The sequence below is a fragment of the Crocuta crocuta genome, unplaced genomic scaffold, assembly GCF_008692635.1.
Source record: "Crocuta crocuta isolate KB4526 unplaced genomic scaffold, BGI_CrCroc_1.0 scaffold238, whole genome shotgun sequence".
In the NCBI taxonomy this organism is placed as follows: domain Eukaryota; kingdom Metazoa; phylum Chordata; class Mammalia; order Carnivora; family Hyaenidae; genus Crocuta; species Crocuta crocuta.
The window spans coordinates 136385-161543 of NW_027532161.1; the positions used below are offsets into that span (position 1 = coordinate 136385).

Consider the following 25159-nt stretch of genomic DNA (forward strand, 5'->3'; position numbering starts at 1 on the left):
TCCACGTTATTACAAATGGCAATATTTCATTCTTTTTGAATGCCCAGTAATACTCCATTGTATACATATACCATATCTTCTTTATCCATTCATCTGTTGATGGACATTTGGGCTCTTTCCATACCTTGGCTATTGTCAATAGTGCTGCTATAAACATTGGGCTGCATGTGCCCCTTCGAAACAGCACACATGTATCCTTTGGATAAATGCCTAGTAGTGCAATTGGAGGGTCATAGGGTAGTTCTATTTTTAATGCAAAGTATGTAATTTCTGTTTTAACTTGAATTTCCATAGCTATGTGTGAAGTTGAGCATATTTTCACATGTTTATTGGCCATCAAGGTTTCCTCTGCTATGAATAACTTGGACATATCCTTTGCTCATTTTTTTCTTTCTTTCAAGTTTATTTAAGAGAGAGAGAAAACATGAGAGGGGAGGGGCAAAGAGGGAGAGAGATTGAGAATCCCAAGCAGGCTCCACGCTGTCAGCGCAGAGCCTGATGTGGGGCTTGAATCCAGGAACCATGAGATCATGACTTGAGCCAAAGTTGGATGCTTAACTGTCTGAGCCACCCAGGGGCCCCTGCTCATTTTTTTCTATTGGGGTTTTGCTTTTGTCTTACTGGTATAACTTTATATTCTATATTTCAGGACATTAATACTTGTTAGTTACATAAGATTCAAATGTCTTTTCTCAATCTGTTGTGTGCCTTAAAACATTTTAATGTTCTCTTTCACCTTCAGAAGCTTTAAATTCTGATGTAATCAGACTTAAACATTTTCTTATAAGGTTTCTGCTTTTTCATCTTGGTTAGAAAGTCTTTTTTTTTTTTTTAGCCAGGGAGATTTAAAAAGAANTTTTTTAGCCAGGGAGATTTAAAAAGAATTTCCTCTATTTTAGTCTAATCATTTCAAAGTTCCATTCTTTATATTCAGACATCTGGCGTTTATTTTGTGTATGGTGTGAGGTGGGGATCTAATTTAATTTTTTTCCATATGAAAGTTAATTGTCTCAATACCATCTATTTTACTGAATCCAATTTTAAAATACCTGTACCTACTATATGCTAGACATTGTTCTAGGCACTCTGAATACAGTATTAAAGACAAAAACATTACTGTTGGTATTGTGAATGTTTTATTAAAGCTGTTGGAATATCCCTGTCCCTGTGGAGCTTACATTCTACTTTGGAGATATATAATAAACATAATAAATAGGTATATTATGTAGTATGTTGGAAGATGATAAATGTTATGGAAAAATAGAGCAGAATAAAGGAAACTGGGAGTGCTTTGTTAAGAGGGAAAGTTGTAACTTTAAATAAGGTGGCCTGGGTTGGTCTTGTTGAGAAGTCACTATTTGGAAAAGATTTAAAGAAGTGAAGGACTTGTCATGTGAATATTTGAAGGATAATAAAAACTAATACTTGTATCATACATACTATGTGCCATGCTTTGTTCTAAGCACTTTACATAAATTTGTTTACTCATTTAATCCTTAAAATAATATATATTTCATTTCAACTGATATTTATGAATTTCACAAAACTTTCTGGTGGGATTTTCATTGGAATTTCTTCATATATATAGATTATTTTGGAGTCGACTGATACCATTACAACATTGCTTCTGGCCATCCATAAGCACCATCTGGTTCTACATGTATTCACAGTTTCTGTAATGTTCTTCAATAATTTTATGATTTTCTCAATAAAGTCTTAGACATATTTTTGGGCTTTATTCTCATATACTTTATAGTTTTGTGGTGCCCATAAACAATTTGTATATATGTTCAACTTCACTTCCTGTTGTATAACCTGCCTAACCCCAGATGCTACTGTCTGTGTTTTTGATAGGTAAGGTATTCTAGTGATAAATTGTATATGTATGTGTGTGTGTGCATGTGTGTGCGTGTGTGTGTGTGTGCATATGATGAATGGTCTTGCTACCTGATCCTGATCTTTAAGCTGAGTTCGATTAACCCACACTACAACATATCAAGAAAGATCTGAATCCTTCCCCCTTTCCTCGTCTTGATTTTTACAAGATACATATTCTTGTCCTGTCTCCTCAATGAGTCTTCAAGCTCCTCAGAGAGCAGTGACTGATGTCTCAGATTCTGCATCTTGCCTGTGGGCACATGGTAATCACTCAAAACATCTTAGTGCCACTTTTCCCACAATGGTGGTGTCATACTTTTTCTTCAACCTCTTCACTCCATTGAGCTCCTTGATTGTCAAAATTGACATCCATACATAAAGATGCACTTTCTTCCTGGACTTTTGCCTGAGACCTTCTTTTTTTGCCAGTAATCCTTCTCCTTTGAGGAAGTGGGAGAAAAATCTTGATGAGTAGTTGAGAGTTCTTTGAGAGGAAATATGATTGTGAGATGATCTAGTCCAGTTTTTGCAAAAGGTTTATCCATAAAGTATTAGTCAATGAGATGTGCTTTGAAAAAAATCACGAAGACCTTTATGCTAAATTGCCTTTTTGGAGATGCATGCCACATTTAAAGTATATTAAAGGAGAAGTTTTATGGCAAAGAAAACAAATTTTGCTTATTCCACCACTTTTTAAACATTTCTGACCAAACAACCATTTTTTGCTTGTTTGTTTTTAAAGAATACTTATTAACATTAATGTACCTCACACTGGAGACATTGATCTTGTTCACCTGTCTGCTCTTTGATGTATACAAACAAAATCATCTACCCTAGACTGTTGACTAAAGACATTTTGCAGCCTCCACAGTAGTGTTGCAAAGCCTATATCATGAGTGAATTCCCTCTAAAATCTATTGTAAATCCTGTATGTTTAAGTTTTTATCATACCATACATTCTTTTATTGTCACTAGAAATTTAAAAATGTTTTGAATCCTTATACAAAATCAATTGTTATCCACTTATAACATGTAATAAAAAATTAAGACATTGGCCTTGCTGGACAAGGAAACTGCAACCATTATTTTTTTTATTTTTTTATTTTTTTAAATTTTTTAATTTTTTTAATTTTTATTTTTTTACAAATAGTTTATTGTCAAATTAGTTTCCACATAACACTCAGTGCTCATCCCCACAAGTGCCCTCCTCCATGCCCATCCCCCCTCCCCCCCACATCCATCAGTCCTCAGTTTTTGTCAGCATTCAAGAGTCTCTCATGGTTTGCCTCTCTCCCTTTCCCCCACCATTTCCGCCCTTCTTCTCCCCCTTGTTCCTCCGTCAAGTTCCTCCTAATCCTCCTATACGTGCAAACATATGATATTTGTCCTTCTCTGCCTGACTTATTTTGCTCAGCATAACACCCTCAAGGTCCATCCACGTTGCTACACATGGCCAGATTTCATTGTTTCTCATTGCCATGTAGTATTCCATGGTATAGATAAACCACATCTTCTTGATCCATTCATCTGTTGATGGACACTTAGGCTCTTTCCATGTTTTAGCTATTGTTGAGAGTGCTGCTATGAACATTGGGGTACATGTGCTCCTATGCCTCAGCATTTCTGTATCCCTTGGGTAAATTCCTAGCAGTGCTATTGCTGGGTCATAGGGGAGTTCTATTGTTAGTTTCCTTAGGAACCTCCACACTGTTTTCCAGAGGGGCTGTACCGGAAACTGCAACCATTATTTTGAGTTTCCCCATTTCCTTGTTCCTATTCCTTGATACTTCTCTGCTCTTGACCTGAATAATCCTGATTTTTCAGGAGATGGCCACAGTGTAAGGCAGAAACAAATGGAAGAGAACACACGATACACAGGCAGTCCCCTGAGGGTACTTCTTTAGAAACCAGAAGAGCAGCAGCAAGGTGGGCAGCCTTGAGTAGGCAGATTGCACACTGCACCTGTCTGCCCCACTAACATAGACAGTGTAGGCTTGCTAAGCAAACACCTTCCAGGGAAGGAATATCATTTTTTATCCCACTTTGAGGCATCATACAGTAGAACACATGCACAAAAAATGCTTACCTATTAATCACCAACAGCTATATATTAGAAAGGAGGGCTAATTGCATTAGGAATCAGATAGAAAATCATTACTAAGCATACTATTGCTCTGAATTTCCTGGAAGCCAAGAAAAAATGGAGTCATGATAGTTCAAGGTGCTACCCATTAATGCATGCAGCCTTAGTTGTGAAGATGGTAGTCTGCCCCTACTTTAGTCTCTCACCTTTCTCTTCTTTTGTCTTGTAGTCTAGCCTGATTTAACAAATTTAATTTGGTTGGTTCCTTCCCTTTTATAACATATTTAATATAAAGAAGATAATTAGCAACACATAGGAAGTTTGAGGAGGGTCTAATATTCATCTCGCACTTCACACTGAAAGGTCTCTGGGTTGGATTTGAACTCTTAAACTCTCAAAGGTAAATGACACAGATTCCATTAGCTAGATTGCTACAATAAGTTACAAGGTTTTTGGGACCTTTTTCTACATCATCCCCCATGAAGTTCTGGAAGTACTTGCCCTTGTCTTATGCTTTTCATACCCCCTCATAGTCTATTCCACTGACCTTATTTGAAAAACAGCCAGGTGTTGGGTGCATGAATGCCTTCAAGATGCCTTCAAGAATGTTCAGATTTGATTGTTTTGTCTCAAGAAGGTGAAAGGAAGAGAGCTACAATTTCTAAGGGAGAGAGCTACAATTTCTAAGAAGCCTGGTTTCACTCTCTGATTCTGGTCCTTAGGCAGAATAAGCTAAGGTTTTGGCCAAGCGAAATCGCCAGTTCCCTTAAAAGGGGGGAGGGGGCTAGCATATTGCTCATTAGAACATTCTGCACTTGCCTGTGCAATCTTTTTGCTACCCTGCAATTTCCTGTTGGTTATAAATGAAACCTTCTAGCTGTTAATGCAGCCTGTGAATTGAAAAAAAAGCATGTAATTAATCATAGGAGTTGGGGGGATTCACTAAGCCTGAGTTATAGGGGAGAAGCTGGACAAGGCACTAGGACCTAGAAGGCATCTATCCACCCTGGCAGGAATTTCTTGCTTGGAGCTCAGACAACAAAGGCATAGAGAGATTGGTTTTCTTTCTCTCAGCATCTCCACCCAACCAGCAGAAAACCGGTGAGTGGGGCTTTCCAGTGATTTTCAGGCAGAATGTAACAGATGTCAAACGGGAAAAGCACAAGGCAAAGCGCTCGCTCTAGCTCTTTCTTTTTCTTTCCTTCTCATTCTCTTATTTATTTATTTATTTATTTATTTATTTGCCTTATCTTATCGGATTTTTTTCCCAAGCCTCTACCTGGGATTTTCCTTTGGAAAAGTGAGTTTGACGTTCCTTTGTTTTCACTGTGATGAATAATACTTTAGAATAATACCACCCTGATCCTAAAGCAAAGCCAAATGTTACTGGCATGCCTGGGGAAATGCTTGCTACTTGTCTTCAGGAGGTGGGGTCTCTTACTACTGCAGGTTTTCTGACAGAGACAATGCTGAGCTCAGCACAGGTCATGGTGACATTGGAAGAAAAGGGGGACTGAGCCTGGCAAACCTACTAGACATCCATCCTCCTTTATCTCCTGTCCTCCTGGTCCCTTGCAAATATCTCGATATGGCAGTGTGTAGCAGCTGAGCCCTGATTGCTTTGTGAGTCCTTTTATCCCCATCTGTGAGGTGCATGTTAATAGTTTGGTTCATAGGCTGTGGTCACTGCCTTTGCTAGTGCTTGAGGCTTATGTTGTGTTTGGTTTCATGATCTGATTCTTTCTTTCTTTTCTTCGCTTCACTTTTCTTTCTTTCTTTCTTTCTTTCTTTCTTTCTTTCTTTCTTTCTTTCTTTCTTTCTTTCTTTCTTTCTTTCTTTCTTTCTTTCTCCCTTTCCTTTCCTTTCCTTTCCTTTCCTTTCCTTTCCTTTCCTTTCCTTTCCTTTCCTTTCCTTCCTTTCCCTTTCTTTCCTTTCTTCCTTCATTCCTTTCTTCTTTCCTTTCCTTTCTCTTTTCTTTTCTTTTCTTCCCTCTCTCTCCCTCCACCCCCCCACCCGGTTCAGCAGAAGAGGAAAAAGCAAATCTGAAAGATGACCATCTTTTGCCTGAGCTAATGCACCTGGGCAATAGACAAGTTTGGGGTGAATTGTGTGCTATGAGGGCAAAATGCCTCTTCTGCCAGGATAGAAATCCAGAACAATGAAAGGTGTGCTTGTTTCTAAAGGTCCCATATGCTTGCTTCTCAGGGACTCATTTGGGAACCTTTCAACAATTAAATTATTCCATTAAGAGGTGGGGCTGCATCCCTGGGGANAGAAAGAAAGAAAGAAAGAAAGAAAGAAAGAAAGAAAGAAAGAAAAGAAAGAAAGGAAAGAGAGAGAGAGAGAGAAAGAAGGAAAGAAAGAAAGCAAAGGACTTTGTGATCAAATGGTACTGGGGGGAGAGGGAGAAGCAAATCTGATAACGTTTTAAATAACTGATTTTTCTAATCCTTTTTTTCCCCCAGCTTATTTCTTATGAATGTCAGATAGCTGCACCAGCTCGGTGGGGAAAGGGTTTGATGAATAGCACAAAGACACTAGCTATTCCCTGGAGGCTGTCCCTTTAAAAAAGAATCCTGGTTTANGGTTGGGAATAAAATAAAAACATTCCCCCTAGTAGTCATTTGACTGAGGCACAAAGATTGCTTCCTAAACTGGAGATACTAACCTCAGCTAGTGCCTTCTATTCTCTTCAAGGGGATCTTGTCAGGCTATGGATTCATTTACAACTGTTAGTCATGTGGGCATGTGTGAGGAAACAGATGCCAGTTTTAATGTATTTAGCCTGAAGTTACAATTTGATAGGAGCCACTGTCAATAAGTCCCAGGATTTTAGGAAATTTCAAAATCCCTCCCTCTCTTCTGTNAGGCTTTTTTCAAGCAGTTCTTTTCACAAGCAGCAGATTGCAGAACTGGAACTGGCTAATATTTGAATTTTCTTTTTTTTCCCTCCCTGCCCTTCTTTCTTTGCCTCTTCTCACCCCCTTTGTCCAACACTCAGGTCTCTGAGGTTCCATCAAAATATGGAACTTGATTTTGGACATTTTGACGAAAGAGATAAGACATCCAGGAACATGCGAGGGTCAAGGATGAATGGGCTGCCCAGCCCCACTCACAGCGCCCATTGTAGCTTCTACCGAACCAGAACCTTGCAGGCACTGAGCAACGAGAAGAAAGCCAAGAAGGTACGTTTCTACCGCAATGGGGACCGCTACTTCAAGGGGATTGTGTACGCTGTGTCCTCTGACCGTTTTCGCAGCTTCGATGCCTTGCTGGCTGACCTGACTCGATCTCTGTCTGACAACATCAACCTGCCTCAGGGAGTGCGTTACATTTACACCATTGATGGATCCAGGAAAATCGGAAGCATGGATGAACTGGAGGAAGGTAATTTCAAGGGTGGTGGCTCTTTGTGGGGGGTGGCATCGTTGGTTATGGTTACATTTCTTGGAGTTCATGGAAAAAAATTAGGAAATGTGTTTGTCAGAACACCAGGTTGTTGTTGAGACTCTCTGGTCCTATAGGCATCAACAGAGCCATTAGTCATTGCCCTTCATAGCCTTCAGTCTCTGCTGGTGTTGGAGTGTGGATGGTGGTGATAATGCCTTGTGTTTATCTGCCAGGTACAAAGGAAACTGAATTGTGTCATTTACTTGTTCATAGTCAATTCTAAGTAGCGTTATTGAGGCAGACCATGAAGTCCTTAGTGCTGTAAAATGAAGAAGGAACTTTGGTTGGGTTAACAGAAAGGTATCCAAATATCCTTTGTGCTGGTGAGAGACTGAATTGCAGCACATGGAAATATGCACCCTAAAAGCAGGACTTCCTGGACATATTCATAAAGGATTATCTTTTTAGGTAAGTGGTCACTGCTCAGCTGTTGCTTCTAAAAAGCCCACTTCAGGGTGTGTCCCTAAGGCTGAGGCCACTGAGAGAAANATGACTATGTTTTTGAAAACCCCAAAAAACATGGTAACCTCTCAAAAAGAAGGCATATCTCAGCTCTTACCAAAAGTTGCTCATTTATGACGCCTTTCTCTGTGGTTATTTAGAAGATCACTCTTGGGACACATTCTTAATATTTTACATTATCAAGTCAATTATATGGTAGATGCCTCCCTATCTCCACTTTTTTTTCTTAAATAGTTTATTGTCAAGTTGATTTCTATACAACACCCATGCTCATCCCAACAAGTGCCCTCCTCCATTCCCATCACCCCCTTCCCCTCTCCCCCACCCCCATCAGCTCTCAGTTTGTTCTCAGCATTCAAAAGTCTCTCATGGTTTGCCTCCCTCCCTCTCCCCAACTATTTTTCCCCTTCTCCTCCCCCATGGTCCTCTGTTAAGTTCTTCCTAATCCATCTATACGTGAAAACATATGGTATCTGTCCTTCTCTGCCTGACTTATTTCACTGAGCATAACACCCTCAAGGTCCATCCACGTTGCTACACATGGCCAGATTTCATTCTATCTCTGCCATGTAGTATTCCATTGTATAGATAAACCACATCTTCTTGATCCATTCATCAGTTGCATATCCCCACTTTTAAATCGCTATAACATGTAATCAGTTTAACTTGAGATGGTGCTTTAAAGGACAACTTCAGGGGCACCTGTGGGCCAGTCATTTAAGCATCCGACTTCGGCTTAGGTCATGATCTCACAGTTCATGGGTTCGAGCCCCCGCTGGGTTTTGTGCTGACAGCTAGCTCAGAGCCTGGAACCTGCTTCAGATTCTGTGTCTCTCTCTCTCTCTCTGACCCTCCCCTGCTCTCTCCCTCTTTCTCTCAGAAATAAATAAAACATTTAAAAATTTATAAAAAACGGACAACTTCAAGAGATAGTGATCATGCAAATGGTGCTTCCCAAACCCTCTCCTCCATCCCTCTAGCCCTACCTCCTCACACCTTCCATTCCCTGAACAAAGGTGAGTTTAGAGCGGGCAGATCTCTAGGGAAGCTAGGTTATGAAGCAGCCAACAAGGAATGAGAAACAGCACGTTAAATGACTTGGTGTGGGAGTGCCCCGCCTCTGCTTCATTGCTTCTAGCTTTCTTGTGTTCTTAGACAAAGGAGCATGAGGGCTTCCTTCACACAAGACCACGTTATTGCAAGTCGCTGCTATTTCTCAAGTCAGGTCAAGTGATTTGTGGCCAGTTACTGATAAGAGACAGTGTCCATATAGCTACTGGATCTGGGTCTCAGGGTTCAAGTCTAAGATTTTTCCACATAGCTGACCTTGAAAAACAATGCTGAGAAGGCTCAGATTATTTGATCATATGCTGAATGTCCAGGCACAGGTTAATCTGAGTTTTTTTCTGAATGTGGAAGGATTGACTATCCTAGCACACATCTTAAAGGAGAGACAGGGCAAACTAGAAGGACTTGGCCGGATGTTGAGGGAGCTGTCCAACAGAGTAACTGATAGGCTGTGCATCTTTTGTCACTTTAAAACCCGTGACTAAGTTGAATCTGAGAGGTGATTCCGTCATAATTTTCACAAGTACCTTGAATCACCCAGTGTGTCCTCATTGCCACTATTTGTGATTTGTTACAGACCATGACAGATGCTAGGGCAGAATTATGAACCAAGGGACTTTGTATTTCGAGTAAGAATTAGAATGTTCTTGTATTAGATATAAGAAAAGTATCATGCACAGACTTCCTCCCTCCCCAGATCCATTTGCTAACATATCTTGCTCAAGGACAAACCTTTGATATTGATTTTTCTTCCTAGATGTGTGTGTGTGTGTGTGTTTGTGTGTGTGTGTATGTATGTTTTGTGATAATCTCAGTTCAATATAGATAATAAATGTAATTTTGAAGACTGCACCTTGTCTTCTGACCCTTTTGAGTCCTGCTAGATTGGACTCCTCCCCTGGGTGCACTGGTAGTACTTCCTGGGTTATGTAGAATGTAAATAAGGCTCACTTGCATTTATTCATATATCATCTGCATCTATAAGCTGCAGTGGGCTTCAATGACCTCCCAGTCCTTATTACTGCCCATTCAGTCAAGAAAATTCTGGAGTATCATTAGGATAATCTAGAGAAATGTGGCCAGTTTTTCCATTGCCGCAGAACCAGATGGGAAAGGGCACTGGAGATGAGGAAGATAAAGAAGAAAAAGGTTTTTCTCTCTTGTTTTGCCCTTTGGAACTACTCTTCTAGGAATGGAGGGCAGAAGTCCCTCACTTTGTTCACCACTGGAACAGGTTGAATGAAAAATTAAGAAAATTCATGCACATTGTTCCCCAAGAGACTTCACACTGAAAAGGTTTGGAAAGATCCCTGATGAAGAATCAGAGGCAGCAGGTTCTAGTCTTATAGGCAGAAGGTTATCACAGGAAAAGAAGTCTTCGGAATCAGATTTGTTTCCAATCCAAGATCTGCCACCTGCTACTGGTGTGACCTTGGGGAAACCATTTATACTCCCTGAGCCTCAGTTTTTCATCTGTAAAGTGGGAGTAGCTGCTTTGAGGATTAAATAAGAAAATGGGTAGGAAGTGTTTACTATTATTCCTGGCATACAGTAACACTGAAAAACGGGTAGCGATGACTATTAAGCTGTCTTAGCTTATAGCTGATTAGCTACATGACTTATCATCAGTGTAAATAATGTTCTTTCTAAAACAGCATTTTTGAAGAAAACCACCATTTTAAAGTATAATTTATACAATGTAAAAATCACCCATTTAGGTGTACAATTCAATGATTTTTTTAATTAAAAAAATTTTTTTAAATAAGTTTTAAGTTTATTTTTGAGAGAGAGAAAGAGAGACAAAGAGAGAGGGAGAGAGAGAATCTCAAGCAGGATCCATGCTGTCATCCCAGAGCCCAATGCAGGGCTTGAACCCACAACCCTTTGAGGTCATAACCCAAGCTGAAATCAAGAGTCAGATGCTCAACCAACTGAGCTACCCAGGCACCCTTACAATTCAATGATTTTTAGAAAATTTACCAAGTAATGCAACCATCATCATAATATAATTATATATAATGTTCATCACCCCAAACAGAAACCCTGTATCAATTAGCTGTTACTGTTCATTTCTCTCACTCTCTCCAGTCCTAGGCAGCAACTTACCTACCCTTTGTCTCTACAGATTGCTTATTATGGACATTTTATATAAACTGAATCATACACCATCTAGTCTTTTGTGACTGGTTTCTTTCCCTTAGAAAAGTGTTTTCAAGGTTTATCCACATTATACTGTGTATCAACACTTTTGTCCTTTTCATTGAGGAAGAATATTCCATTGTATGTATGGACCACATCTTGTGTACCTATTGTAACATTCTTATCTGTAAAATGAGACTAGTAACACCTGCCTTCTTTACCTGTCAGGGTGGTTGTGAGGATATAACTAGATAAGAGCTATGGAAACACATCGATAAGGTAAAGCTATAAGATATTATTGTTAATGATACAAAAAAAATAATAGCAATAATGATCATGCTACTGAGGGGGTGGGACAGCCAGTGGCTCTCAAACCTGGCTGCCTTTCAGGTTCTTTCAGATATTCAGGAAAATATCAATTCCTGGATCATATCCCTGATCTACTGACCCTAGGGCTAGGGTCACAGAATTTGTTTTTAACAAATCTCCCCAGGTGATCTCTTAAACTTGAGAAATACTGGGTTAGGTGATCCCGATGTTCCCTTTCAGATAACTACAGTGATGAGAGTTCCTGGAAGTGAAGAAGTCTTTTGTTCTGTGTGTGTATGTTTTTTCTTTGTAGATCTTAAAGGAATAATAGAGCATAGAACATACAGTTTCCAAATGGCCACTTTGTTAAATATTTAGACTAAAATAAAATGAAATAAAAAACAATTGGTATTGGTTAACAATCACTCTGGCCTGTGACACTCCTTGTCTAATGCGTCTAGTTTACTGTCTGCTGCTAGATACTGAAAGTTGCAAGGGTGACTTTTTGGATCCAAATCAGGTTATTCATCTCAGCTTTCTGACAGCTATTTGTGTACACAAAGAGTCTCAGTGAGGCCATGTAGGCTGTGGTCATATATGTGTTAGTCATATTCCCAGTGAGTCAATGAATGTGACTCTTAATTTTGTCTTGCTTTGTTCTCATTGCAAAATCATTTTCCTTCCTTTCCTGCCCAGGTCCTTCCCCACTTTCTTGTTTGTGAATATCCAGATCAATCTTTGGGGTATTATTTTGAGCATTATTATGTGGACTGTGGGACAGAATATTGACAATTGGGATCGTCTTGCTGGAAAATCTAAGTTGAGCAGTGACATCATTTATGATCCAGGCCCTTTGTCATAGCTCATTTGAGATGAGATGAGATGAAACCACCTTATCACTAATTTATACTTTAGCTCCTAAGCCAAGCACATTGCCAAAAAGAAGGATTTCAAGACGCCTGGGAAAGAGACACAACATTAATAGACAGGATAATACAATACAGTATCATTTAATATTTTCCTTTTTGAATGAGGAAGCTCTGGAAAAGAGGAGAAAGCCCAGGCAGAAGTGTTTTTGCACTGAGAAAATATGAGTGTATTTCATGTTTTTGAAAATGGAGCCATCCTGAAAGTGAAGGGAGGTGGACATTAGATCATATTTTTCTTTAAATTTTTAAATGTTTATTATTTTTGAGAGAAAGGGAGAGAGGGCGAGAGAGGGAGCAGGGGAGGGGCAGAGAGAAAGGAAGACACAGAATCCAAAGCAGGCTCCAGGCTCTGTGCTGACAGCACAGAGCCTAAGGCGGGGCTCGAACTCACAAACCGTGAGATCATGACCTGAACAGAAGTCAGACACTTAACTGACTGAGCCACCCGGGTGCCCCCACATTAGATCATCTTGAGCCCACAGCTTGTTCCCTTCCTGGCCTTCCAGCTGTGCTTCCATGACTTCATTTCCTTACCTTCTTCCGCACTGAAGCAGATTGTCGGTTCCAGCAAATTGTCACCTTGCTTGGCTCTGGCTTTCTTTCTAGGCTCCCAATGGGTGGGAAATGGCCCCTGGAAGCTGTGGCAGGATGGGAACCCAGCTGTGTAAAGGTGCAACTCACTTCATCCAGCTCTAAGTGCCAGGCAGCTGGACATGCAGGAAGCACCCAGCTCTGGCAGCCGACGTTGCAGATATTTGCAAAATAGAACGAGGAAGCCTTGGTCTAGAGAAGCAGCATGTCTGATGTACAAGTGGAGAGTCCTCAGTAGTCCTCAGGTGCCTATTTCTTTAAAATTTAATGACTCTCATAACGTTACCTCCTACAGCCTTTTGAGGATGGAAAAGAGAAGAAAATTCCTTCTTGTAGATCTTCAGGGCTGGAGGGAACTGAGATGTCACCTAGTGTAATACCTTCAATTTATAGAAGGAAAAGCTGAGACTCAGAGATTAAGTGATTTGCCTGAGGTCAAACAGCTCCTAAAGGCCTGATTGGGACTGGAATTCAGGGACTGACTTCCAAAGCTACTGCCCTTGACCACCATAAATATCCTGCCCTCTGGTCAGGGATGTTTGATTACGAGGGAGGCTATGCATGTGTAGGGATGGGGGTTGGGGGGACATCTCTGTAGGTGTCCCTCAATTTTGCTGTGAACCTAGAACTGCTTTAAAAAATATAAAGTTTTAAAAAGTGTCCTCCCCTCAGTGTGCATCAGCAGTGGCACCACGTGGCTTCACTGGATGTTAACCATGGAGCTCTTACATGTGGCTTTTTCAGCAACTGGATATCTCCTCTTCACCAGTAGGAAGCTGGTATCTTTGAGGCATGAGACGTGGGCAATAATCGTATTATATACATGATTATAGCTCAGTTCCAAGATGGCTGCTGCTGCTTCTTTCTTTTTTCTTTCCTTGGGCTTTTACTCCTCTTCTTTTCATCTCCTTTTCCTCAGTTCTTTCTTCATCCTTGCTTCTTTCCCCTTTCTTTCTTGTTCTCGCTCTATTCTTTAAGACTAGGGCCTTAATGATAACAATAGCTAGAGTTTATCAGGTGTTTCCCATGCACTAGGCTCTAGGCTCAGCACTTTCTATCCATCATCTGATTTGTGCCCCATGACAACCTTATGAGGTAGGTATTGTTATTATCATTCACACTTTGCAGACAAGTAACTGAAGCTAAGGGAGGTTAGGTAACTTGCTCAAGGGCACACAGCTAGGAAGTATTGGAGGCCTTATTCTGACTGACATCACATCAGCTGCTCTTTTTCCATTACTCCATATTGGGGCCAAAAGGAGAGAGTGGAGAGACTAAAATGCACTGTTGGAAGGTGCTCAACATAGATTTGGCTGAGAGTTGGGCCCTCTGGAAAGTTCTTGGTGCCATATGATACTGTAGCTGTCTGCCATCATGTTCATTTTCATCTCGGGGTGGTTAATCATACTCATAGTTCAGAGGCTTAAGAGGTTTAAGACATGGGAGCAAAATAAGTCCAGAGTCCTAATAGGGTTACACAGCTGACTCTCCAGAGGAGACTGTAGATAAGTGAAATCATAAATATATAGCCTCACACATTTCTACACCACCAGTTGTCAGAGTTTTAAAGTACTTGACAAGTTATGGAAAACATCTGACTCAAAGGCACTAACCTCTTGGAAGGTACCTGTGAATCTGGTGGAGTGCTAAGGCAAGGGGCCATCTCTAAGGTTGTGGGGGATATTGGCTGTGAATAGATGGGGGAATTGAAAGGGCTTATTAACCCCTTTAAGTCACAAATTAAAGATCCTAGCTTCTAATCCCTTGTGTTAGGTTGGATTTGCCAGCAAGGAGGTGAGAGAAATTAGGGTTTCTTTTGACTGAGTTCTTTGACTACTCCATCCTGGGTGTGCATATGTGCACCAAGTGGGAGACAATGCCTGTGTTCACTTATAAACCTTCCTTTGGTCCCCCTGTCAAGACAGAACACTAACAGCCTCTTGGACTCAGAGCAGTGTTGGAAGCCTCTTTGCATACGTTGGAAGCCACTCACCCTTCCCCTTCAAAAACACACATAAATGTCCTCAAAGGTGCCCTAGAGAATCTCACTGAATCTTCTCTCAGCACCAACTGAGAAATTTATTAATTAACATGACTTAAAGGATTTGGTGCTACAGCAAAGCAATCAATATTTGCAAAAGGAGTGAATTATCAGCCCAATATTTCTGAATGTCCCTGCGTGGTTCTCCTGCTGAGACCAACGGAAGAAGAACCATCAGACCGTACTTGTGTTTAATGCTGTCTTTGCAAGGGCTAGGGTTGACCAGCTTATTTATTTTGAGTTATTACTGATGAGTTAAGCCTGATTAACTCACACTAGTTTTCTGCAGCTCGACCTCTGGGTGAACTTCGATATACCTTGAGGCTAATGTGTTTGACTCAACAAATTCAACCTTTTCCAATAATCTTTCCCACAGGCTGAGCCTACTTCTCTTTCTCTTTTCTCCAGCTTCTAGTCCCAGGTGTCTAATCCCCCCCGACCCCCCTTGCTCCACTACCTTGCCTCTGGCCCCTGTGTTCCTTCCGCTATATTAGTCATTTCCTCTAGTCAAAGGTAAATATGAAAATTACACTAGATTCTTCCAATCCATAAATCTAGCTGCATAACGTATTCTCAAATCTCCACCTCATTACTTGTGGCAGCCAAGGGTGAGTTCTGGTGAAGATAGCCTTTAATACACAGATCTAGTGTATAGCATTGGGGAAAATGAAAAGATGAGGGGTGGGTGGTAGTAATAAGGGAAAGTATTCCTCAAGCAACAGCTAGATTTGCAAACACAAGCAATGCTGTGTGTGTGTGTGTGTGTGTGTGTGTGTGTGTGCGTGTGTGTGCATGTTGTTATTCAGGCAGTTTTTCCCTTTGGATGTGGAGGTAAGCAGTAGAGCAGTGTATATATTCACCACACACACACATTTCACATACCAATATTCCACTGTTTAGCCACATACTCAGCTCAGTATGTCCTTGTGCAAAGGACAATCTAGCTTCTTGGCAAGTATGTTAAAAACATTCCAGATATGCCCCTAAATATCAACAAACAGCCTAGAAATTAACATAAATATTCAATTGTAATAAAATTGTATCAAGCTTGAGAACCCTGCTTGTTAGATTATACTTAGATGTATGTGTTCATTGTCCTTAAAGCCCTCAAAATCCTTATAGGATTTTTCAACTTAGGTATGCCATTATAATGAAAAATGTTTTGCTGATGACTTGCTCTTGAACTGGAATGAGACAAATTTTTAGAGAAAGCACCCAGTTAGAAATTGCGCCTACAGTTGGCTATTATCACCATATCTCTAAAAGTCTTACTCCAAGGTCAATGTGCGTTAGTTTGGTTAGACTAGTCCATGTATCTGCTATTGAACTAATCACCACTTATTTCTTCCCTTAGGGGAAAGCTATGTTTGTTCCTCAGACAACTTCTTTAAAAAGGTGGAGTACACCAAGAATGTCAATCCCAACTGGTCTGTCAATGTGAAGACATCTGCCAATATGAAAGCCCCGCAGTCCCTGGCTAGCAGCAATAGTGCCCAGGCCAGAGAGAACAAGGACTTTGTGCGCCCCAAGCTGGTGACCATCATCCGCAGTGGGGTGAAGCCTCGGAAGGCTGTGCGTGTGCTTCTGAACAAGAAGACAGCCCACTCTTTTGAACAAGTTCTCACTGACATCACTGAAGCCATCAAACTAGAGACCGGGGTTGTCAAAAAACTCTACACCCTGGATGGAAAACAGGTAGGTACATGTTTTTTTTCAAAGTACTTTTCTTCTCAGTTGGTCTAAATACTTGGATGACCACCCTGTACCTCAGACATCATTTGCTTGGTTGGGGGACTCTTTCTCCACCTCCCATCATCCCTACCTAATATTTCATGTCTCATTTGGAAGAAAAGTCTTTTCAGCAGACAAAGCAATGGACTAGAAATCTGAGGCTTTGAAATTCAATCTGCCTCGTCTCACTGAGTAAGATGGTCACTTAGCCTCAGCTTTCTTATCTGCTAAGTAAAAGACCTAGAACCTAGATCCTATACATTCTTATAAATATGCATTTAGCTATCACATGATGCAACCTTGATCACTCAATGCATATGACGAGAAATGAGATTTGCGGGCTCATTTCTTCCTAGATAGCTTCATGTGGGTATTCAGCATCCATTCTGATGAAAAGAGGTTGAATTAGCACTTGTATGAAAGGACTAAGATACCGGGGAAACACTGAAGTCTCAGGTTCATTGTCTTTGCCTCACACTAGGCCACATTTTTCCTTTCTCCCTTTTCCATGTGACATGGCTGTCTTAATTTGGTTCCACTGATGGTTTTGTGTGAGAAAGGGACTATTTCAGGATCCTAAAATCAGCCCAAGAAAGATGCTGCCATCTGTTCCTCTCCAAATCAGGTTCTTCATGTCATTGGTTATGCTACTAAAGTGCCACCTATATTAATATCTGGGAAAGAATGCAGCCAGGCGTCTCCATCAGACAGATGCACCATTCTCTTGAGCATAGGGAGCTGTAAATGTATGACAAAATATGTTCCAAGAGAATTGGAACAGTGGCTGGTTCTGTTGGCTCTAAAGAGAATCCTGGTCCCACATAAGAGAAGACAACTGTGGATTATTATCGGTCCATACTCTCTACCTCTTAAAATACCTTTGCTGTTTCAGCAATTATATATATTCTAAAAAAGCAGATTCACTGTACATCAGAATGACTGATGAGTGTTCAAATGCAGAACTGTGTCTCCTCCCATAATTTCTAACATATACTGAATGCTGCAAGTTTTTAAATTTCTGGTAAAACTCAAAATCACATATTTGGGAATTTTTCTAAATTCCCCTGAGGANAGGAACTTCTACATGTTCCTCATTTTGTGGTCTGAGTGATACCTGGAGGCATTGGTTGTATGTGATTTGTGTTGTACAAAAGCAACAAATTTACCTGCCATGGGAAAAGTTCCAACTCCCAAGCATCTCTCAAAGAGTATCTCTTTCTTGAGGACCAAGGAGGTATTACACAGGAGCTTCCCAGGACCAGACTTAATCACTGGAAACCTTACTTTGGGGAAATAGAACTTAGGGGTTTTAGGATCATTGGATCTTAGCATTGACAGTGACCTTAAAAGCCATGGCATTTAATCTTCCACCTATGGCAAGGATATACTCTACAACCATTTCAATTTCACAAGACAGCCTATTCCACTGTTGAAAAGCTGTGTTTTTTTAAAAAGATTTTCCTTATATTGGGCATAAGTCCACTTCTCTATCCCTTCAGCCTCTTGGAGTAATGCATGACAAATACAAATCAAGGACTTAAGACTGAGATGCAGAAGACCTGGTTTCTAATTATAATATTGCAACTTACTATGTGACCTTGGGCTAACCACTTAACTTTCTGAAGCCTCCCGCTTCTCTGTGTAAAGGGGCTGATGATGCCTGCCCTACCCATGCTCACAGGATTCTCCTGAGTATCAAAAGAAACAATGAATACGAAAGACCTTTGTAAATTAAAACACAAGATGTAAATATGTACACGTATGATTCTTCATTAAATGAAATATGTCAATTGCTAAACAATTTAGATACATATTTATAAATGTTAGCTCTTTACCCTCTACTTTCCCTCCATCATTCTTAGCATGAATTCCCAGCATTTTGTGAAGCTGTACCATACCTTTGGCATTCTGTGATTGCTCTTAGTGGTAAATAAAGCCACACCTCTACCTCCTACCTGAGTAGGCTCTAAACCAGTGATGGATGGATTTTCATCCTATAGCAGACCACACAGAGAAACAAGCTTTCTCCAACTCCTTCAAGCACTAGCTCCCATTTCTTTGGGGAATATATTACAAAATGCCAGTGTATGATACAATGTGTGTACAAAAACATCAGGAGCAGTGCTCAAGGGAGCAGAACAATGCCTTATCAGGCATCAGTACCTCTGAAAACAGTTCCTTCTCCTTAAAATGTCTCTTTCTGCCTGCTTGGACCCCTGGGAGTTGTTTTTTAAGGCCTGTTTCAAATATCATATTATCCCTGAAAACTTCTCTGTCTTCATTGTGCAAAGTTAAAGCAATCTTAACCTTTCTCTTTTTAATTCTCAGCTCCTGATACATTGTGGAATCTCTGTAAATGTTTGTTGATTGAATGGACTGACATAAAAAGATTCTCACTTGGCCCAGGTAGATGTTCTCAGAAGCCCTATGCTTTCTGTGCCCCAAACACTATCTTTAGGTCTATCAGAAAAGATAGGAGTGCATACTCCACCTGGAGAGCTCCTATTTGTTTCTTACTTGGAAGTCATGGAGGACAGACTTTTAAGGCAACATNAAATTGTCCCCATCTCCTGCTCCCCTGCAGCTTTTCATAAAAGGGTTCTGTGGTCAAATAATGTTGTGAAATGCTGAAAATTATATGCCTTTCTTAGAGATTCATAGTGCTCGTTGGCACATTAAATGTTCTGAGAAGTCCTGCAGAAAGGAAACCCATTTAATTTAGACCCAGGATTTCCCAATTTTATTTAACCACAAACATTTTTATGGGATATACATGTATATATTCTACAGAGCACACTAGGAAATGCTGTTTACAGAAGATGCTGAATGATTAGGAACTAACTACCCTAACCTCGCTGGTAAGATTGGTATGCACGGAGTAACCCACAAATCAAACATTGTTGTGTGGTTACATAAAGGACATTAAATAACAAAATTTGGGGGTGCAAGAACAAACCTACCAATTACAAAATAGGTGCTGAGTATACTGAAAGTCAGCCAAACGCAAAATCCTGGAGCCCAGCCCATTCCCCAGTTCTGGTGATGACAGCTCTAATGTTAACACCTGTCAGTCACTTTGATTACTGGTGGGTAGTCTTACTGCTTGGGAACATGACCTTCCTCAATGCAGGCTGAAGGCACATGTGTTGCAATGGCTTGGACTTGCTTGGATATTCCATGTCTGTCTTTGACTAAATGTGGCACTAGGTGGAAAGGACAACGTATGGTCAAGATTATTTGTTATGGAACATTTTAATCATGAAATCAAGGCCATTACATGGATTTGGTCTTGCTTTAACTGGATCTCAAATTGACAAAAATCACGTGGTTTTCTCTTCATTTGTTTGAATAATGATCAGTTAAAACAACCCAGTTGATTATTCCAGATTTATTATTGCTTCTGTTCTTCCGTTTACCAGTTGATTGATTGGCTTACACCGATTGACAAGAAATCTACAGACATGGCTGTTATCTCTTTCTCTCTGTTTTTATTTTGTTTGGATGGCTTTCGGAGCCCTTGATCTTTTTAAGGCTTATGTTTTGCCAATATAAAAGACAGATTTCCTGACTCATTGCCCCTGAGATATTTGTGGTCTGTGTAGACAGAGAAATTAACCATCATCAGTACAAATGGGTACGAACTTATTCCTCATTTCAATAAGAAGTTGCTAATGAAATGAGGAGGAGTCAGCAGGGCTCTTGCTAATTTCAAAGGCTGTAATGGATTTCTAGGAGGTCAGGGAAAATATGAAGGGTTAGATGATCATGCATGTTAGTTAACTCCCAGGTGAGATTTTTAGTTTGATTCTTTCACAGCTGGAGTGGTTGTTGTAGGGTGTTGACAAAATTATCCAAATATTAATTTTCATGATCAAGCCATGCATTTATGCTTAAAGGTCATGGATGTTTAAAGACTAGAACCCAAATTTCTGTTTCACTTGGTAATAAGAGCTCTGTAGTCTAGGTTTAAGTTCATTTTTCTAAACATTGTATTTATTTGTTTGTTTGTTTGTTTGTTTTTTGGGGGGAAATGAAGAGGAAGAGAGAGAGAATCTTAGGCAGGCTACACGTCCAGTACCGAGCCCTATGCAGGGCTCTATCTCACAACTGGGAGATCATGACTGGAGCTAAAATCAAGAGTCAAACACTTAACCAACTGAGCCACCCAGGCACCCCCTAGCCTTGTATTCATTTCTGTAAAGCATGGAGCATGGTATTTCCGTTAGAGATGCAGAGCTTTAATAATAGACTTCTAGGTTTTTGGCATCTTAAACAGGGGTGCAGCTGGTCTTTACACCATCTATATTCATGCTGCACTTATTGGCATCTCTGGTCTCCATTTTGTCCACATGCAGGTTCTGTGCAGTTAAAGATTTATCACTGCCTCAAGACATGAGCATGAAGGCTAAGTATAGCCTTTAGTGTTTCTGTTAGCTTTGTTAGCCCAGTTTTCAATTGGATGAATTTATTTTGTTCCTCTATTATCTTTCTAGTACCAACTACTTGGACCAGGAATTTTAGGTCTCAGAAAAATAACATGAAAGGGTTTTAAGCTGATTCCAAGATGACCCAAAGCCTTGAAAGCTAGAACAGGAGTTTTAAGAAATGTTTTGAGCTATAAGATGATGAAATAGGAAAATGAGAGCACAGAGGATGTTTGAAAAACTGTTAAGTATTCCAGAAAAAAACTTGTTCTGTCTTCCTATACTAAATAACTGGGTGCTGCAGGCACAGAGGAAATTACAGGAAACACAGGAAGACAAGTTGGATTAACCTTGAAAATGCTGAGTGCATTTCCCAAGGTGAATGTGTTCTTACTTTGCCTATGTAGCCAGCTTTGCTCTCCCTCACCCCCATCATCTCTGACCCCTCCAGCTACTTTTGGTCTTACTTACATTCTTTGGCCTCCACCTCTCACAGAGCCAACCTTTTTTTTCTTCCTAGTGTTATGACCCTTTCAGTCAACATTGGGCTCAACAGAAAAGGCCACGTGGCCATAAGTTATGCCCCAAGAGGGAGGTCATTTATCATTGACCTTCTCTTGAACAAACCAAGGCTGGAAAGGTGATGTTTGTATTGCCAAAGATACCCCTCCCCCCCCTTCCACAGATTCAATTCCTGAAGACAGGCTTTGAGAGGATTGGCTTAGGCATGAAGTGGAAAAGAGCAAAAATGGAAAGCCAGGCTCTGTGACAGGAGACAGTTTGCAAACTACCCTGCCATTTGTAATGTGTACTTCAAGATGCCTCACAGTGAGGTAGATTTTGTACTTTAAAAGAAGGCATATGATGGAAGTAGCCAAACATCAAATATACTGTCCTTCCGGAAAGAAAAGGCAAAGTGTAGCTTGGCAATTGGTTATTTCTTCAGTAATTTATCCTTTTAGAGTTGTAATGTTAAAGAGATGCTCTTGGCTCTGAGCATCGATGGAGGTGGGGCCTGGCTGTTTCAATCAAAAGCTTTGGCATCGTATTCCGGTCTCCCACACCAACTAGTCTGTCAATATCCAACATTCAGCATATAGAAAGAGCACTAAACTGGGATTCAGAGACCTGAGTTTTAGTATCCTCTCTATTCTCCACTAACTATGTGATATGGGGCCAATCACATCTCTTCTCTGCCCCTTAAGTTTTGATATAAGTACATGACCTCCAAGAGTACTTCTAGCTCTATGATAACAGAGTATTCATCTCACAGTGTGGTTTCTGTCTAAATATTTTTTCACCAAGCCACTATTCTTCTCAATGTCCTTCAACTCTCTGTGCTCCCATAATCTCCAATGTAATGTAGTACTCACCTTGGGGGATATGTTGCTTTCTAGGATGGTCCCTACAGTATTTGCACAGTTCTTATATTCATAAGATCTGAATATAAGATCTCGAAATTTTTGTGATGGCATGACTAAAGCATATTTTCAAGCTTATAATTTTGATTTGACCTCTTTTTCCCTCCAATGGGTGATATAAGAAGTAGAGGGTGGAGGAATCATAAAACAAAACAAGATAAAAGCCAGCTTGCTAAAATTGTGACAGGTGTTTGACAGTGTCATTATTAAGGTATCTCCACCACGGTGGTGCTATTTCCAATGCCGGGAAGGATCATTGCCAATAGGGAAAGTTAGCACTGGAACAATTTCTTGAGTAAACTGGAGAGGATTATCAAGTGGGGATTGATCTGGGGATGCAGACTATTCCATTACCAGCCATGAAGTAATTGGCCTCTTGACCTTCACTCTTTATTTTCATCTTTCTCATTGTCATTCCCTCAAAAGGGCAAGAAAAGCATTGCCCTCAAATACTGATTTTAAAATACCCTTACTGAGATATAATTCTAATATCATACAGTTCATGCATTTTAAGTGTATAATCCAGCAGAGTTTAGCATATTCACAGAGTTGTGCATCCATCCCCACAATCAAGTTTAGAACAATTTCATCACACACACACACACACACACACACACACAGACACAGACACACACACACATACGCGTACTACACTCTGTAGACATCATGCTCCGATCCCCAGTCATTCCATCCCTAGGCAATCTCTTATTTACTTTCTATCTCTACAGATTTGCCCATTCAGGACATTTAATATAAACAGAATCGCATAATTATGTGATTTATTGTGGCTTACTTCTTTGCATGTTTTCAGTAATGATCATATTGTGGCATAGCAGTACTTCATTCCTTGTTATGACTGAATAATAACCGATTGTAGAAATCTATCTCATTTTATTTATTAATTTATTAGTTGATGGCCATTTGGTTGTTTCCACGTTTTGGCTATTATGAATAATGCTGCTATTAACATTCATATTCAGATTTTTATGTGGCCTTCATTTATCTTGGGTAAATACCTAGTAGTGTTATTGCTGGGTTATATGTTCAAAATGTTAAGAAATTGCCAATATGTTTTCTAAAGTAGCATCACCATTTTTCATGCCTATCAGCAACGTATGAGAATTCCAGTTCCTCCACATCCTTTTAAAACTGGTTATCCTAGTGGGTATGAAGTGGTATCTCATTGTGGTTTTCATTTGAATTTCCCTAATAACTAATGATATCAAATATTTTTTCACATGCCATTGAACATTTATATACCTTTTTTTGGGACATTGTCTGTTTAGATCCTTTGCTCATTTTTAAGTTTAGTTATCTGTTTTCTTATTATTGAGTTATAAGAGTTCTTATATATTTTGGATACAAGTCTTTTATAGATATGTAATTTGCAATTATTTTCTCCCAGTCTGTAGCATGTCTTTTCATCTTTTTAATGACTATCTTAACTTTTCAAGAGCATTTTTTCATTCTGATGAAGTCTAATTTATTAATTTTCTTTTTAAAATGTTTATTTATTTTTTTGAGAGAGAGAGAGCACAAGCAGAGGAGGGGCAGAGAGAGAGGGAGACAGAATCTGAAGCAGGCCTCAGGCTCTGAGCTGTCAGCANGAACTAAAAATTTTCTCCCATGTTTTCTTCTTGAAGTTTTATAGTTTTATCTCTTATATTTAAGTATCTGATCCATTTTGTATTCAGTTTTGTGTATGATGTGAGGTAGGGATCAAGGTTCTTTTTTGTTGTGTGTGTTGGGGGAAATATGTAGCTAATTTTCCCAGCACCATTTGTTGAAAAGATAAGACAGTTTTTTAAATTTGAATTTATTATTTTATTTTATTTAAAAAAGTTTTTAATGTTTGTTTATATTTGAGGGGGAGGGAGCAGCAGAGAGACACACACACACACACACAGAATCCAAAGTAGGCTTCAGGCTCTGAGCTGTTAGCACAGAGCCCAACACGGGGCTCAAACTCATGAACTATGAGATCATGACCTGAGCTGAAGTTGTACACCTGAGCCACCCAGGTGCCCCTAAATTTGAATTTAATATGACACTTAGAAATAGTAGTGGCCCATATACACATATTTGGGGGTACCCTGGCATCAAAAGTTAGCAGCAAAATACTCTGAAGTTTTCTAGAACTGTTAAGAAATGTGGTGTAAGCTAACAGCATGGAAGTTTCTCTTATATAGATGTTTGGAAATACTCACTCACTCCGAGGCCACTGCTATAGCAATGAGGCTGGCTAAGGTTCATTATGTAGAAAAAAACCAAGGAGACTTGATAAAAGAAGTGAAAAGGAACCATTTTTCCTTGGTAGTGTTCACTGTCATGCTGTAGACTACTCATGTTCTCATCCAAGACCCATCCAAACTTGCTTGTCCCGTGTCCTATTTCTTTAGGGTGGTACTAAGCAGGACTGGGGCATGGAATGTAGGGCAAGGCCCTGAATTGCTTGGGTTACTTTTTTCAGTAATAGCTTAGTTGAGATATAATTTACATACCATATACTTCACCCATTCAAAGTGTACAATTCAATGATTTTCATATATGTCTATAGATATAAGAAACCACAACCACAGTTAATTTTAAAACATTTTTATTACCTAAAAAAATTCTGTACCTTTTAGCTATCA

The 25159-nt window shown here is 39.9% G+C and overlaps 1 protein-coding gene across 2 annotated transcripts in view; it reads left to right on the plus strand.

Annotated features, from left to right (window-relative positions):
* The first annotated feature begins 6970 nt into the window (after positions 1-6970).
* Positions 6971-25159, plus strand: part of DCX (doublecortin) — a 109702-nt gene continuing 91513 nt past the window's right edge. For both annotated transcript variants that reach the window (XM_077776450.1, XM_077776451.1), the window contains exons 1-2: positions 6971-7348; positions 16305-16645. In XM_077776450.1, coding sequence (XP_077632576.1) covers positions 6985-7348; positions 16305-16645 — 705 coding nt within the window. In that variant the 5' untranslated portion in view covers positions 6971-6984. The remainder of the gene's footprint in view (positions 7349-16304; positions 16646-25159) is intronic.